General features: G+C 39.3%; 1 protein-coding gene across 1 annotated transcript; it reads left to right on the top strand.

The window, feature by feature from the left end:
* The first annotated feature begins 5367 nt into the window (after positions 1-5367).
* On the top strand, positions 5368-14968 carry LOC134658111 (phospholipase A1-like). Its single transcript, XM_063513717.1, has 5 exons — positions 5368-5476; positions 9604-9753; positions 13295-13448; positions 13800-13973; positions 14471-14968. Exons 1-5 carry the CDS (start codon positions 5368-5370, stop codon positions 14961-14963), a joined length of 1080 nt encoding a protein of 359 aa, XP_063369787.1. The 3' UTR covers positions 14964-14968.
* Positions 14969-17922: the final 2954 nt, after the last annotated feature.

Genomic DNA, 17922 nt, shown 5'->3' with positions numbered 1-17922 from the left:
TAGACGAAACGTGGGTCACCACTACCCTCCGGAAATGAAAGGGCAGTCGAAGCAGTGGATTTTACCGAGTGAACCTGCGCGAAAGATAGCAAAAATCGTTCCATCGGCTGGAAAGGTCATGGCGACCGTTTTTTGGGATTCGCAGGGTATTATACATATTGAGTTCTTAGAAAAGGGGAAAACGATAACAGGGCAGTACTATGCCAATTTATTAGATGAATTTGACGCTGTGTTGAAGGACAAACGACCCCATTTAAAAAATAAAAAAGTACTGTTTCATCACGACAACGCACCAGCTCATTCGTCTAGAGTTGTGATGGCTAAATTAACACAATTACGCTACGCCCTATTGCCTTACCCCCCGTATTCTCCAGATTTGACCCCATGCGATTTATTTTTGTTTCCCAACCTGAAAAAATGGCTCGGTGGTAAGCGATTTGGATCAAATGACGAAGTCATTGCCGCCACAGAGGCCTATTTTAATGACTTTCCGAAATCATACTTTTTGGATGGTTTATTGAAGCTTGAATATAGGTGGAACAAGTGTATAGAGGTAAAAGGAGACTATGAAGAAAAATAAATGCATATAAACAAAAACAACTGATAATTTTTTTTCATAAACGGGTACTTATCAAACAGCCCTCGTATTATTTACCTACTTGTTTACTTATTTAATAAATAAAAAATCTTATAGGTACATACAATTCTTATGACACGAAATTTGTTGGCCATAGGTACTTAATTAGCTAACATTATTCTTGCAAACTAAGAATCGCAATATTTATTTTCTAATAATTAATCCGTCAAAAATTAATGAGGTAAATCAGGTAATATATAATTATGTTCCTAGTAGGTATTCGGTAAAAAATAATTAATCGAGTCTATGCAGATCTAATTATCATTAATAAACAAAGTCATATACCGACCAGGAAACAGCAAAATGATAGTTGTGTATAGTAACGTCAAAAATATGTATACACTTTTGAACCTTATTTCAATGAGATAGGGTTTAAAAATGTGGACATATTTTTGGCGACGACGTACCAAGCAAGGCCAATGGCTGAGTACTGGATCCGCGAAACCCAGTGCTCAGCCGCATTAAAACGTTATTTCAAATGCGGCTGACTACTGGGTTTTACTTTAAATTGACTAGGGCATGCCTAACTAAATTTGAAAATGTAAATTTAACGGTCCTAACGGTCGCATTGGCTCGAAAATAATAAAATAAACGAATAACCCAAAGGTCAGCCGTGGGGGGCTGGGCACTGGATTCTTTGGAAAAAAGTGTTATCCAGTGGCCAGCCCCCTCAATTTATAAGTGAAATATTGATATTTTCATTCAAATATAATGCAATTTAATAGATAAACTAATAAATAAACCAATCATTAACAAAAACAATAACTTTTAACATTAAAACATAGTTTTTCTTGCCTGTTAAGAGAACCCCACGTGCAGTAAAAAATATGGCCGACATGACACTATTGCACTCGTCGACAAACAGCACCTGTATGAACGAGTATATTTCTTCCCCCCGTTCCCTCACCGCACTTGTCGTGTGACGTATTAACCAATAAGGAATCAAAGCTCCTATTTGAGTACTCGCGATTTATTTAAACGAATATACCAGATATTTATGACCAATAAACGGCTCAAAAGGCTGACCACTGGTACCCGGCTGGCCACTGGTGCCGTTACCCTATAGCATCGACATTTCAATGTTGCTGCGTTACTTATTAATTTTACTACTCGTCCACCGGTAAATTATACAGTTCTAATAGATTATGGTAGATAAACTAGGCACTTAATTATATATATGTGACGTTATCCATGAAAAGGGACCTTATTGTCGATGGCGCTTACGCCATTATTTACGATGCTCCGATAGAAATACAATGTCGCGTGACGCTGTGCGGCGTAAGCGCCATCGACAATAAGGTCCCTTTTCATAGATAATGCCCCATATTATAGCTACATATATTTAACATGTACTAAAATCACACGTTTTACCTTATACGCAGTTTAAATTAAGTACATTGTTAGAAAAGTACCTGCCTATGCACATCTTTAAGAGATACTGCCGTATTCGAACTTCAAGATATTCACAAGAGACGACACGTACTAGATCTATTCTAGATAGTTAACGTTAACGTTATAGTTTACATTTCAACTAGTTCTCTTTTGCAGCGCAATTCGGGTAACCAATGTCACTTTTACGTTGGATAGAGTTAGATATCTATTAGATGTGAATTGGATCTCTAAGTCATATCTTGTGGAAATCGTTCAAGGGTATCTCCAGAATCGCGCAAATGTCAAATTTGACAGGTTAGATCTTAAACATATCGTTATCGTATCTTGGCGATGTCTAAAAGATGTCTAACAGATGTCTATTTCAAAATTCGAATCGGGCCCATAATAAATTTTTGTAACCTCAGTGGTCCGCAATGTAACTAAAATCGCCGTCTAAATGAGACCTAAATCATCAGCCCTATATAGCGGCGGATTTGCAACCTCGGCCGCCCTAGGCCCCAGGCCCCTTATTAAGTACTAGCCCTTTTTTCAGCACCATTTTATATAGATTGCCGCCCCTAATATCTTGCCGCCCTAGGTCCGGGCCTATTGTGCCTTAGGTTTAGGGCAAATCCTTAATAAAGCTTGTGTTGTGGGTACCAAATTAAATTTATATAGGTATATACATATAAATGTGATTTTCCACATATTTTGACTAAGGTGTAGAGATTGTGAAGTTAGGGGTTGTAGAGTTAGAAGCTTGGCTCTACAAGAGATCTGATAACTTTTTCACAGTGCGAGCCTTATGGTTTCGTCTTGGCAATGTTCTACATGAAAGTGTTTTTGGTGGGATATTACTGGCGGCCTAGCCAAGGTGACGATCGCTGTCGCTTCGCCGTCGAATCGCTTTGTGTCTCTATCACTCTTCCATATAAGTGTGACAGTGACAGTTGCGTTTCGTTCGCTACGGAACGTTAGCGATTGGCATGTTGGCTACGGGGCCTGTCCTGACTGACTGCTTATCAACGTAGTGCCGAAACTACAATTTAATACCCTACAGCGAGTATTCGTATTCATTCATATTCTAGTTTTATTCATAACAATTTCGGACCTCTTTCTAAAATTCGTAACCTGCGGTAACCCCGCCAGTAGCAAATAGAGGGACCAAGGACCCACCCTTCTGTTTTAAATATCGTCCGTTTGTCGTTGCCAACGCTCATTATCTATAAGGAAGGCTCGTACAGTCGGAGACACAAGTGGCTATGCAATTAAATGTACAAACTGGGAAACAAAATAACCATAAAGAATCAAAATGAACTGTCAAAAGCCTCCTGACGATCGGGTTTCAAAATTTGCCAGCTTAATAATAACACTGTCAAATCGATAAAGAGTCAATAAATTAAATGGGGCCTTTACAACACATAGTACTATGTGTTGTAAAGCGCGTAGCTAGTATGAAGTGGTAATGGGCGGGCCATATAGCACGAAAGACCGAATCGTGGAGTAAACGACTACTCGAGTGGCGACCATGGCAGGAGCGTCCTCAAAGTAGACCCCAGACCCGTGGGGACAACTACATTAAAAGGACTGTGGGTAAGAAGTGGCTCCAGGTCGCACAGAACCGTGACGAATGGCGTAAAATGAAGGAGGCCGACACCCGAAGAGAGAGAGAGAGAGATGCACGCGGGTCGTCCGGAGGATAATCCGTTCAAGTTTTCCAAAAATCATAAATCAACACGATAAAGAAATAATAATCTAGCCCCGGCACAGGGGAGTTTAGGGAAGGCCTGTATTGTCTAAAATATGTATAATTTTATGATTCTGAGTATGAGGGTTTGTAAAGTAATTATCTAAGCACTAATTCCAATTACAAAATAATTTTGAATGTTTACGCATCTTTTACACCAGACACTTTTTGAAAAACTGGGAGTTGTTACAACTTACCCCGTAATTTTTTTTTCAATACCTGATCGAAACAGAGCTCGTATGCATATCCACTCGCTTCGATGTCTGGCGGGGCAATGGCGGTGTTTACGTTAAGGATGACTCACGTTAGACCGGGCCGTGTCCGGGCCGGAGCTTCCGTCGCTTTGTTTTCTATAGAAAGCATCACGTTATCACCTGTCATCTGTCATAGAAAAGTAAGCGCCGGAAGCTCCGGCCCGGACACGACCCGGTCTAACGTGAGTCATCCTTTATTCCTCGAGTTATAAGATAGTCATTCAGCAAAAAAAAATTAGAATGTTTTTAATTCCCCGTCAAAATTGAGCGTTACTACTTACCCCTGTTAAATTAAGCCCCCGGCTCCACTATAAATGTTAACACTTTTGCTTCTATCTGTACTAAGGCTATGTTGGTAATACATATGAGTTATGCTTATGCTACATTGTTTTGAAGCGAATAATTATAATTATTTATTTATTTATTGATAATGGGAAACAAACAGCGAAAAATAATACATACCTATAGATCATTACAATTAAATATTACATAAGCCAAAACAGTTTCCACTAATTAATTAGCTCATTATGGTTGCTCAGACAAGACTTGTATATACAATTCAATATCATTCAATAAATTAAAATATAAATGTGACATGGATTAATTATAAAATAGTAAACTAACAAATTATTTGTAGCATTTTCAGACAAAGGGTACCATTTCGTCGAAAATTTCATTGTACAGTTATAGCGAGTTGTTTATGGCGATGTTTATTGTAATTTAATTTTTTTACAAGCAGAAACGTCTGCGACCGATGCTATTAAGCTTAAAATAAATTTAAAAGTGGAAAAATTACTGTCCACTGTACACTGTATTACTGTTACTGTGTGTCTGTGTGTTGCTGTGTCTGTGTATGTATCCAGAGACCGTGAGTTCAAGTCTCACCCAAGACAGTAATTTTTCCACTTTTAAATTGATGTTTATTGTGTTAAGATCATACACGTACGGGCTGTTTTGTTCATCCCATCATAGGTATATTTAGCGAGGTCAATAAATAGGTTAGGTATATACTGATTGTGAGTACTTAACTTTTATTATTGGACTAAGAAATCGCGAAAAAAATCTTGGGTCTCCCATAGAAAACATCTGATCACTCTGATCAGCCAAAATGAGAGACGATTTTTTTTGAATGAGTAACAAATTTAGGGTTATTTCTATCCAGAATCACGAGGACAATTGATTTAAAAAGTTTTTTCCGTTTTTCTTACAACATTTTTTAAATTTCAAAAATGTATTATTTAAAAAAAGTCAGCGATAAAAGTTTCAATTACAATTTTGTCAAAAAACTTATAAATATAAAAAATAAAGTTCTTTTGACTCCCCAATAGATCTAAACTGAATCCTTTTATTTTCAGAGCATGGCGCTACTGGCACTGATGGTAGTGATGGTACTGGCAGTGGCGTCGGCAGTAGCCAGTTCGATTCCCCGCCCACAGTACGGGTACTCGGCAGGCTTCTTACCACACTGTGAGTACCAACACACAACAACAACAACAAAGAAACAAAACACACAACACACACAACAAACAAACAAGCTTTCAATAATTTATTTAAAAAAAAATGTTCTTAATGTGCACACACACCGACCGGTCTGGCCTAGTGGGTAGTGACCAGTGTAGTGACCCTGCTTGTGAAGCCGCGGTCCTGGGTTCGAATTCCGGTAAGGGCATTTATTTGTGTGATAAGCGCAGATATTTGTTATTTATTTATTTTTAAACATTATTGCACATACATAAAGTACAACAGGACTTAAAGCCGTTATAGGCATTCTCTACCAGTCAACCATAGGGCGAAGCAGAAAAGCGTCCATGTGGATGCAGTGAGAAATAAACAGAAGAAAAACGTAACTTTTAAGCTTTTGTTCCCGAGTCATGGTTGTTTTCTATGTAATTTTATTGAAATCGGACGAACAAATATTTTACATCCAATAAATAGTCAGCTAATTAACTATCATCATCATCATATCAGCCCTTTATCGCCCACTGCTGAGCATACCCTCTTCTAGTACGCCACTTGTCCCGGTCCTGAGTTAATCTCATCCATTTACTAAGTATACCGTTGTTTAATTAGATATTCAGCAACTGATTAGCTAACAACGTAATACAATTACAGTGTTATCAAATTAACATAACACGCTCTATAGGTAATTAACGGTAAGGCTAGAATTAATTGCAATTCATTAATTCAAACCTGGGATTCCGAATCTCAATGCAATTAAATATTTACTCGATCATACGCTGTAGAACTACTTGTAGGTATATTAGGGTATTTGACTGTATTTAAAATAAATTATTTTACAACATGCATGAAATAAAACAACAGAAGATTAATAGATTAATATAGACAGCCTCTAGACAGCAGTTATTTTTAAACACAATTTCTATTTTAAAAACCGTATAAAACTATAAAGAGTAGCTCATTTGATTGTGACGTCACTTGCTAGTGTTTCATATAAATTCCATAGTAGCAAAATCATTTTGTCAGTTCGAAAAAAGAAACTGACTAGTAGTCAAATACCCTATTGTGCAGTTGCGTTCATAAATATGTATACATCCTACTAGGAGTTTGACACTGAAATATCCGCTTCATGTGCGTAACTCACAATGCATCTCCCACGTACTGACATTGGTGCAAGCGAGATTGCATTTCAGTTGGTACAGGCGCAGTCGCTAGCCTCTAAGGCCGCGTAAAACTCATGGTGAGGGTACTGGCGGCATAGCCAAGGTGACGATCGCTATCGCTTCGCCATCGAATCGCTTTTGTGTCTCTCTATTACTCTTTTATATTAGTGTAACAGTGACAGTTGCGTTTCGTTCGCTACGTAGCGTTAGCGATTGGCATGTTGGCTACGAGGCCTGAAGGCGCACCCTCACACGTTGAAATTAGGCATTTATGGTCAAGGAATATTGTATATGGCACCTGGTTTTTCTATAGAATATTACGTAACCATAGAGATTCTGCCCATACCGACGCTTAATTTCAGCAGCCTTGCCGGCTACACACGTAACTATAAATCGTAGCGATTAATCTGTGCAGTCCGATTTGCGCAGTTTTATCTATCGTGTGTATGACAAATCGTTGTCGATAATAACGATTTGTCATACACACGGTAAATAAAACTGCGCAAATCGGACTGCACAGATTAATCGCTACGATTTATAGTTAACGTGTGTAGCCGGGGTTACTTCGTATAAAATATAGGTAATCAAAAATGACGTCATGTTACATTACATTACACCTTACCCCACAAGGAGGTATATCTCAGGATAGCAGCAAGTGGAAATCCGTTGTCTCTGCCTACCCCTCCGGGAAATAGGCGTGATTATGTATGTATGTACGCCATACATGTATGTATGTTACCCCATAGGTTATTCCATCGTAAGGTTATAGAAGGGTATAGGTATCATTGTTTTCCTTTTAAATAAAAAGGGTAAAGTGGTCGGCTTTGACATACTTGTCACAGTTCTCGTAATAGAATTATTTAGTATAATTACCGTGTAGTAGGTAGGTACATACTACTCTACTGCTCCAGTCATTTTACGGTCTGATGAAATGGAAATAATTCATAATAACTAGCTAAATTGTCTAGTGCAGTGTTTTTTATTTAAACTGTGGGTTGCGACACCCTGGGGGGTCGCTAAGCCTCTGCCAGCCTTGAAACAATACATGAACGAAAAAGTTTGAAATACACTGGTCTAGTATATGAATACACAATAATTCTAGTATTAGGTCTAGGGGGAAATGGTATAAAGGAGTCAGTTTCTTCGTATTTTATTTCGGTAGTTTTGTAGCGAATTTTGAACGATTTTAAAAAATTAGAACAAAAATTTCGAGCGTAGCCGAAACCACGGGAAAACCTATATGTAGCGGAAAGCGCCTATTAACAGAGAACCCGCCTAGCGGGTCGCTGGCAGTGAATGTAGTAACGTAAAGATAACGGGTCTCTGTTGTTTCCCAAATCGTTTTAAGCCATAATGTATTGTTTGCCCGCATTTTTGTTAGTCATAATTCATTTGGTCCAGAAACGCGTCACTTTTCAGGATTGCCATAAAACAAATCTAACCTAACCTATAGGATAACCTAACGAAAATCCTGAAATGATAACGGTTTCAGTTTTATGACTAATGATAATATGACAAACAATACATTATGACTTAAAACTTTATGGGAAACAACGGGACCCCGACTCGCCCTCACAAGATGGGCCTATGGCTCTTTGGTTTGTTATCAAAACAACATCAACTTACGGCGCAAAATACTGGTCTCTGTGCCGGTTCTATACGTAGGTAGTATTAATAGTTCAATGGTCTAAGTATAGTAAGTAGGTTCTGTTACTAGGTACTGCAACTGCGCACGAGCTGCTCTTGACCTGCTGATTTAATTACAATAATTAGCACAACGCGTTATAACATCGTTTCGCATTCTTTCTCACCGTGTCCTGCCATTAAATAGCATGACGCACATTTTATTTAATCATCACTTTTAATTAGACAATGAGATGTGGGACATATTTTATATCTTAATCAGGCACTTATGACAATGATGACGGTTTTATTATTAATTAGGATTAATTAGATGATGGTATGGTATTTTTACTATTATTAATCTAACGTAGGAGGAACACGTTACTAAGCGCCACTTGCACCATCTAGTGGGTTAACCGATTAAATCTGGAGTTACCATGGTTACCAGTATTAAAACCATAGAAGGTAGGATCCTATAGAAGTGGTATATTACGCGTGCCCCGTGAGGGACAAAACATACACAATGCGACACTATGATTGGTCGAATTTATTTGTTGCCCACCATAATCCATACAAATTTACGGTGGGGAATAAAAAAAACGTGAGACTGTGACAAGGACAAACAATAATAGCGCTTTCGCTGCTACTCGTACTGAAAGATACATAAGACTATCCCGTTCGGTCATTTCCCCCCACCCCTCATGCCCGATCCAGTGAAAACACTAGATTAATGATTAAAACATCGAGTCATAATATATCGGGTCTATCGTGATTTTATTTGTTAGGTACCTTTAAATAATAATAAATAGTCAAAAATATCGTATTTTCTCGGAAACGTTAGTATTTGCCTTGCTACTTCAGTCCACCTCAGAACATTTTCTACATAAATTGAATGAAATAGCACGACACGTTCGTACGTTTACGTAATAATACGCTACAATTTGCAGAGAGCGAAACAATACGCTACGATAAACGTAAAAAATATAATATTTAAATGATAGCGTTTCGTTTTACTGCAAACGGTTTGTGTTGGGGTTTGTTAGAATTGTCTCGATAAGTATTAAGTACTTGCGACCCGTCCCGGCTTCGCACGGGTTAACAAATTATACATAAACCTTCCTCTTGAATCACTCTATCTATAAAAAACGCATCAAAATCCGTTGCGTAGTTTTAAAGATCTAAGCATGCATAGGGACAGACAGCGGGGCGACTTTGTTTTATACTAATGTAGTGATACGTGAAATGGTTCAAGTCCCTGGATTCTCCCTAGTTCCCCGATTCGTTTTATCCAAATGTCATTTTCCTTGGCTTTCAAGGACAAATATTTTACCGGACAAGTTGATCTTCCAGGTCCCGGCATCATGAACAACTCGAGCATCAGCGCCGGCAGCATGCCCAAGCTGCAGGTGGTGCATCATCAGCTCGTCAACGGCCAGGTCACCAGGAGGTCCATGCCGGTGCTGGCCGCTCCGAGAATGCTGGCCAAGGATAAGCGAGTGGGTACGTATCAGGGGTCCACAAAAAGGTCTAATTTGTGTTTCTTTAGGGTTCCGTACCCAAAGGGTAAAAACGGGACCCTATTACTAAGACTCCGCTGTCCGTCCGTCCGTCCGTCTGTCACCAGGCTGTATCTCACGAACCGTGATCCCTTCGGCCGTGTACGTAACCGACCTTTCGTAACTGGTAACGAAGGAAGAAAAAATGATCTTTGTACGATACTGGTTTCGAATAAAGATTATTTTTTCTTCGTACGTAACCATAGTTACGAGAGAAGAAATTTTCTATTTGAAATTACGAAAAAAGACTATCTATTCCTCATACGTAACTGAGTCAAAATGTTTTAATCATCAATAGCTACAAAATTCCTATGTGACTTAATAGAACTAAATTTACTTGTGACGGGTTGAAACAAATATTATTGCTTTCTGCAGTATGACCGGTTAGAACAAAATTTTGGTGTGACGAGTTGATCCTAAATCGGGAATACGATACTAAATTATGCCCTTAAACGGATCATTACATTATGCGCCAAGCAATTATTTTAATTCATTATACAGTTGCTAGTGTACTAGGTGCACCAAATTATAATTAAATGATAATATAGATCTATTAAGCCTTTCTTTGTAATTAACTAGTTTTTTCCCGCGGCTTCGCCGGCGTACTAAGACTACTAAAAAATGAGGTTTTCCCCAAACAAACTTTGAACCCCCATTTCACCCCCTTAGGGGGTGAATTTTGAAACATCCTTTCTTAGTGCACCCCTAGACCTTATAAGGAACCTACGTGCCAAATTTGGAATCTCTAGAACTAGCAGTTTGGGCTGTGCGTTCATATGTCAGTCAGTCAGTCAGTTTCGTTATGTAATCTAGTCCTTACTTAGTCTAGGCGAAGGATCGTATGAAGAAAATTAATTCTTACTATGTAACTGGTTACGAACCACCTTCGAAAGATGGTGACTGATTACGTACGAGAAAAAAATGATCTTTATTCGAAACCAGTATCGTACAAAGATCATTTTTTCTTCCTTCGTTACCAGTTACGAAAGGTCGGTTACGTACACGGCCGAAGGGACCGTGATAGCTAGACAGTTGAAATTTTCACAGATGATGTATTTCTGTTGCCGCTATAACAACAAATACTAAAAAAAGAATAAAATAAAGATTTAAGTGGGGCTCCCATACAACAAACGTGATTTTTGACCGAAGTTAAGCAACGTCGGGCGGGGTCAGTACTTGGATGGGTGACCGTTTTTTTGCTTTTTTTGCTCTATTTTTTGTTGATGGTGCGGAACCCTCCGTGCGCGAGTCCGACTCGCACTTGGTCGGTTTTTTTTTATTAGAATAGGTAAGCATTTGACCACAATCTCACTTGATGGTAAGTGCCGAACATGCTTACCTAAAAGAATATTCACTCTCGATTTAAAAGATCCAAGTTATAGTGGATTGGGAATAGATTTGCAGGAAGTGAATTCCACTCCTTAGCCGTTCGCATGATAAAGCTGATGCATAGCGTTTGGGCCGTAATGCTCTGTACCTCATAGGGTTGCCGAGTAGGTTTGGTACGTGTATGCTGTAAACCCAACCTTCTCAGACATACATATAATGTATAATTATACAAGACCAATAAATATAATTATGTATAACCTATTTAATCAATAAACCTAAGTTAGACCATCCTTCGGGGACGGTAGAAACGGTTGCTTACTTATATATAATTAGTGCTCCCACATTGGCTGTTATTGGATTAAGCTCTATGATTGGATGGAATTCGGTATCATATTCATATTTCACAAATCTGAAAAAGCAAGGCTTGAAAGAATTAGGTGGCGTAAGCCGTAAAAATGTCTTTGACCGCCATATTTCACCGCAATAGCTCGTACACCGTCCAGCCGGCTGCCGTTCGAAGATATAGTACAAGAGCCCACGTTAGATTACTCCTTTTAAACGAAACATGCACAGAATAAGTAATAGTACTATCATACAGGACGGACACGCTCCACCCCGCCCTAAGGCGTGTCCAGACGAGGACGATTTTTCGCTAATCTGATGAAATTGTCCGATCAAATCAGGATGTGCGGACGCAAACGCCAATTTGGCTCGCTGATTTCAATCGCCGATTCTGACCAATATTATAAAATGGAGGTACGGACGCAAGAATACCAATTTGTGCCTCCAGTATTCGCCTTTAGGAGCACTTTTTTAATTTAGAACGCTCCAATATCGCCATAAAACTGAAATTGGTGATTAAATTGGAGATCGACGCCAAATTCTTTTCTGATCAAATCGGTCGATTTGATCATCCCGTCCGGACACCGACCGGAAAGTCCAATGCTCAACAACATAAGACTTTCCGGTCGGTGCTACATCTATTGTCAAGTAGCAGTACTGATAGTTCCGCTACTCGATGCTAGATGTAGACTATGAAAGTAGTCTTTTTGGTACCAAAACTGATGTAGGGGAGTGAGCAATCTATGTATTTTTTTGTCTCTATGGTTCCAGTGAGCTTGCTCGTTTTTCGCGGTCGCCTCTTGGCCTATACATGAATAATTCATGAAAGAGCGCCAGTTTACAGAAATGTGACATTTAAATTCATCGAGCAGCCGGTTATTTACAACGAAATGTTATTGTTTACGTTAAGCTCTATTTTTATTCCCAGTTTAGCATTTTTTGCGATAACTCTGAATTATTTAGAATAAATAGTAGATGACAAGTTTTTATGAATGAAAATATGAATAATTTAATATCCAGTCGGTTTGTTTTTAATTTGCGGTTTGACGGGGAATGATTGCGATTATGTTTACAGTGGCAGGCTGCGTAGCCAACACGCCAATCGCTTACGCTTCGTAGCGATCGAAACGCAACTGTCACCTTCGCACTATTTTTAGGGTTCCGTACACAAAGGGTAAAAACGGGACCCTATTACTAAGACTCCGCTGTCCGTCCGTCCGTCCGTCCGTCCGTCTGTCCGTCCGTCCGTCCGTCCGTCCCTCTGTCACCAGGCTGTATCTCACGAACCGTGATAGCTAGACAGTTGAAATTTTCACAGATGATGTATTTCTGTTGCCGCTATAACAACAAATACTAAAAACAGAATAAAATAAAGATTTAAGTGGGGCTCCCATACAACAAACGTGATTTTTGACCGAAGTTAAGCAACGTCGGGCGGGGTCAGTACTTGGATGGGTGACCGTTTTTTTGCTTGTTTTGCTCTATTTTTTGTTGATGGTGCGGAACCCTCCGTGCGCGAGTCCGACTCGCACTTGGCCGGTTTTTTCGTTTCGTTGTCGACGCGATAGCGATTGCCACCTTGGCGAGGCCGGCTGTACAATTTATTTTTTAATAAAATGTGAAGAACCGAATGGTACCATTTTTTTCATTTTAGAAGTAGCAACGTACCTAAAACTTACATTTTGTATTATTGAGGTCGTGTATTTTTTTATCATTTCCCTTTTTTCTAACCAAATTAGCTATAAATTGCTCATTTTCTATCTATTTACCTAGATTTAGTTATAAAATTCAACATGTCATCATCGCTATTCCAGATTTCGTGAATAAGAAGACGGTGCTCTACGCCGTGGGTTTCCTGGACAGCGCGGTGTGGCCCCACACGCAGGCCATTGGCACTGCGTACGCTAAACGCGGATACAACGTGTTTATAACTGAGACCTTCAGTTTCCTCACCTACATCTACCCCAAGTAAGTCATTATTACAATGATAATATTATCAACATAGTTATCTTGTTATACCTATTGCACAGGGCGCCCTATCCATCGGGCTATGCCTGACTATCTCAGTATGAGGCTGCCGAAGTCGCTATGCATTGGAGCGCGCATAGCGCGCCCCGTACGCCAGGCTAGGCCTGATTCATTCAATATAAGGGCCCCTAGGGCGCCCGGTATTAGAGTGCACGCAGCGCGCCCCGTACGTCGGGCTTCACCCGATTCTCTTATAAAGGTAACTTATATTTCTCAAATTACATTACGTATATCTACGTTTGTTAGCTCTAATGTTTTATTTGTTGCTCAAATTTATATCTCAATTTCCAGATCCGTGCGTCTCACGCGAGTCATCGGGCAGAAGATGGGCGAGTTCTTAGTGAAGCTGATGGAGCGAGGTCTGACGGCGGACAACCTGGAGCTGGTCGGCCTCAGCCTTGGAGCACACATCGTCAGCTACGCCGCTAAACACTTCTATAACGTCACGGGTACCAAGCCTTCTAGGTAACACTTATGTTCCTGTTTTCATCATTTTCACCTCAACAACTGGCCAGAGGACGCACTAAATCGGGAGTCGTGGAAATCAAGGGAACATGCCTTTGCGCAGCAGTGGAACACCTAAATAGAGGCTATGAAAAATAAGTCGCAGTGGATAGCCAGTGTAATTTACTGGAATATGATTGAATCGGTAATTGTACAGAAAATAAAAAATCGGCCAAGTGCGAGCCAAACTGCAAAAAACGGCAAAAAAATTACGTATGGGAGCCCACTTAAATATTAATTTTATTTAGTTTTTACTATTTGCTGTTATAGCGGCAACAGAAATACATCATCTGTGAAAATTTAAGCTGTCTAGCTATCACGGTTCATGAGTTACAGCCTGGTCACAGACAGACGTAGTAATAGGGTCCCGTTTTTACCCTTTGGGTACGGAACCCTAAAACACAACGGTGTGATAGCATCTTACTAACAATACTTAATTATCTGTCTTTTATTTACAGACTAACCGGACTCGATCCTTCCGGGCCCTGCTACAAGACCATGCCCCTCGAACACCGCCTGAACCCCTCAGACGCCGAACACATCGACATCCTCCACACCAACATTGATGGCTTCGGCACACCTGAACCCCTCGGCCATGTAGACTACTACGCCAACGGCGGAGAGTATCAGCCCAGCGACATACCTTATATTCCTTGTCTAGTCATCTGCAGTCACTTAAAATCAGCTTTATACTGGTGGCAAGCTTTGGAACATCCCAAGAAATTCATAGGACAGAAATGCGACTCGGTACAAGCAGCGAGATATAATGAGTGCAATAGTACTGAGTTGAATGTCGTCGGATTAGAAACTGATTTTAGTAAGCGTGGTATTTATTATTTGTCGACGTCTAATGAGTTTCCTTATTATAGGGGTAAAGAAGGGTTGAGGCCTGAGAATGATATTTCGACGAATTTTTTAGAGAAATTGAATCAAGAGGAGCTTGTTGCCTGAACGGGTTAAGTCCATTAAATATACAGGGTGTTTCCTGTAACAGGAGCAATAAATTAAAATGTAGGCTGTACTCCTCAAACTGACCAACATTTGCACAGCAACTTATAAAAATAATTTATGTTTTGATTTTTATTACACTCTAAAGTTTATTCTAAGTGTACATTTATAGGTAATTAAATTAAGATTAACATAAAGTATTAGGGCAGTTGTAAACCAAATAAAAAGGCCATTATGATGATGTGGTACATAGATAATTATGTAGAAATAAGTAGATAATTCCATATAATTTCATAAAAGAATCCCATATAATTTTATTACCAATTGTGATATTAGGTATAACTTTAGCTCTTTAGCGTGATATTTTTAAGTATTTTTTTACCATAAACTAATTTCTCGCTTCAAATATGCGATTATTCGAAAACTAGAATAATACATGCCCGCATTTTTTATTATTAAATAAATATTTTTCATCACACCAGCTGGTAAAACGCTCTCTTGATTGTTATAAATGGTCAAGCAAATCTTGTCAGTAGAAAAAGGCGCGAAATTCAAATTTTCTATGTGACGATATCCCTTCGCGCCTACATTTTTCAAATGTGCCGTCTTTTTCTATTGACAAGATTTGCTTGACCATCTATATGTCCGAAAAGTGGCCCCGTCATTGATATAGATATCTAGAGACTGGCTTTACGGGCAATAATAATGAGGCATGACAGGGGGCCAGTACAGCGGTGTGAAATCGCTACAACGCGATTGGTTGATGAGTTCGCATCACGCGCGCGATTGGTTGACGAGTTCGCATTACGCGCGCTATTGGTCGCAACTAGTCGCGTTAGACTGCACGATTGGCTGGAATTCGTGGGTAGCACCGCTGAACTAGTACGATGTTTAGTGCCCCATTAGCCCGTCCTTAGATATTAACGTCAATGGGCCCCGTAGACAACATGCCATCCGCTAACGCTACGTAGCGAACGAAACGCAACTGTCACTGTCACACTAATATGGAAGTGTGATAGAGAGACACAAAGCGATTCGATGGCGAAGCGATAGCGATCGTCACCTTGGCTACTCCACCTTATAAGAAAGTTGCATTTTATCCACATGAGAGGCAAAGTAATCAAATGCAAAATTTAAGCTGTTTTCTTATGTTTGCTGGTAGAATTACAATAATAATATTTATTTAACAATAAAAGTATAACAGCGTGTAACAACAATTGACTTTTAAATGATGATTTTGAATGATTCATATTGAATAACATTAATTTTGAATGGATTTGTTCAGATTTTGTTTGATATTTTACAGTTAGTATTTTCTTTGTATTGAAAAGTATTGTGTTTCACTCGGTGGGCTTGACTGGTTGAATTTGACGTATGTTAACCATCCATAACTATAAACCCCCTTCGTTAGATTTTTTTCGATATTTTTAATGTTGTAAGATTATGAGCTTTCAAAATTTTCGCTATTTTTTTATCGTCGGAGCTTCCGAAAAGAAAGCGAACATTTTGCTTCTTTTCACTCCTAAGCTCCAGTGAGGAAAATAGGGACTGCGTTTGCATGGAAAAGCGATTGTCCACTCCACTTTCCTCTTTATTATATTTATTAGAATTTCTTTCTACTATTTTCGCTCATTACATTCATATCTGTTACTCTATCCCTCCCACTGCCACTACATTTATGTACAATACAATCGGAGCGGCCAAGGTGCTTATAAATATCTGAACACGCCTCTATTGTGAAGGCGTTAGAGTGGGTATATATTTTTGAGCACCTCGACCGCTCCGATATATCTGATGGCGACTGCACAATACAAACTTGTGATACACGATAAAACGCGAGTCACCATTTTATTTACCTAGTTTTATTTTATTCATGATGCAAACTTAATTATTTTTTTATCTCTAGATATACTGAAAATTACATTTACATCATTACTAATTAAAAAAATCATAAAGTAGTGACTCGCGTTACGTTTTTGTGGAATGAGTGAAATGATCCAAATCTATAGTTTTATTTTGTGTTTAAGTAGCTCTAACATGTAACATGTGTTTTAAGATCATTGTAATAGACTAGTTGCTAGTTTCATGTAAGAAATATTGCATTAAGTTACAGGTTAATAATGTTACAACTTAGATAAAAAATGTAACTATCTTCGAATATAATAGGCAGTTACCACATTTTCTCCCTGAGAATGCAAAAACAGCAATTATACGGAGGTTAAAGATTAAACTTAGCTATTTCTATGCGTTCATTCTTGACGTCATGGCAAACAGTGACGGTTTATATCAGTATTTTTTTTATTAGCCTAATTTTGTGTCCCACTGTTGGGTGAAGCCCTCCCCTTCGTCTCCACTCTACTACCCTGTTGTCTGTACTTTCCTGCCAACGCCAACCCGGATAGAATGCGTCCAAGTCGTCCCGCCGTCTCCTTTTCGGCCTGCCTGGACCCCGGCCTGCACCGTCTATGGTCGAATTTAAACTGTTGTGAGACATGCTAACATTGAATAATTTTACGGTTTAGACTCACTTGTTTTAAGTAAACAAGTGAGTCTAAACCGTAAAATTATTCACCGTCTATGGTGTTCCGGGACCCACGGAACCATTTTGGCCCACCTTTCATGGCTCCTCTACACGATGGGCCAACGCCGGCCACTCCAAGGGACGCAGCACGCAGCCATGCGGTAGAATGAGATAGCAATATCACTTGCTCCCTCTAACGCATAAATGCGTCTGTTTAGTATTCAACCTACTGCTATACTGATTTATTTGAGGTAGCGAGGCTACTGGCCGGCGACACATTCGCAATGGTCTAAAAAGTAATAACTAATGGTGTCAGTGTCATCAAAACATCGCAACAGAAAGAATATCTGAATTCGCGGAATATACCAGAAAACAGTGTGCAGTGCCTTAAAATAACGAGGAAGCCACCAGCGAGCAATCCATCCACCCGCAGAGGCCTCT

The sequence above is a fragment of the Cydia amplana genome, chromosome 21 (assembly GCF_948474715.1).
Source record: "Cydia amplana chromosome 21, ilCydAmpl1.1, whole genome shotgun sequence".
NCBI lineage: Eukaryota > Metazoa > Arthropoda > Insecta > Lepidoptera > Tortricidae > Cydia > Cydia amplana.
The sequence above is the reverse complement of the archived record's forward strand: the minus strand, read 5'-3'. Positions and strand labels throughout refer to the sequence as shown.

Excerpts from the sequence above, each read along its gene's own strand:
- LOC134658111 (XM_063513717.1), top strand. The coding sequence starts at position 5,368 with ATGGCGCTACTGGCACTGATGGTAGTGATGGTACTGGCAGTGGCGTCG. Across the intron at positions 9,754-13,294 it reads GGCCAAGGATAAGCGAGTGG|ATTTCGTGAATAAGAAGACG; the intron begins GTACGTATCAGG and ends TCGCTATTCCAG. Across the intron at positions 13,974-14,470 it reads ACGGGTACCAAGCCTTCTAG|ACTAACCGGACTCGATCCTT; the intron begins GTAACACTTATG and ends TTTTATTTACAG.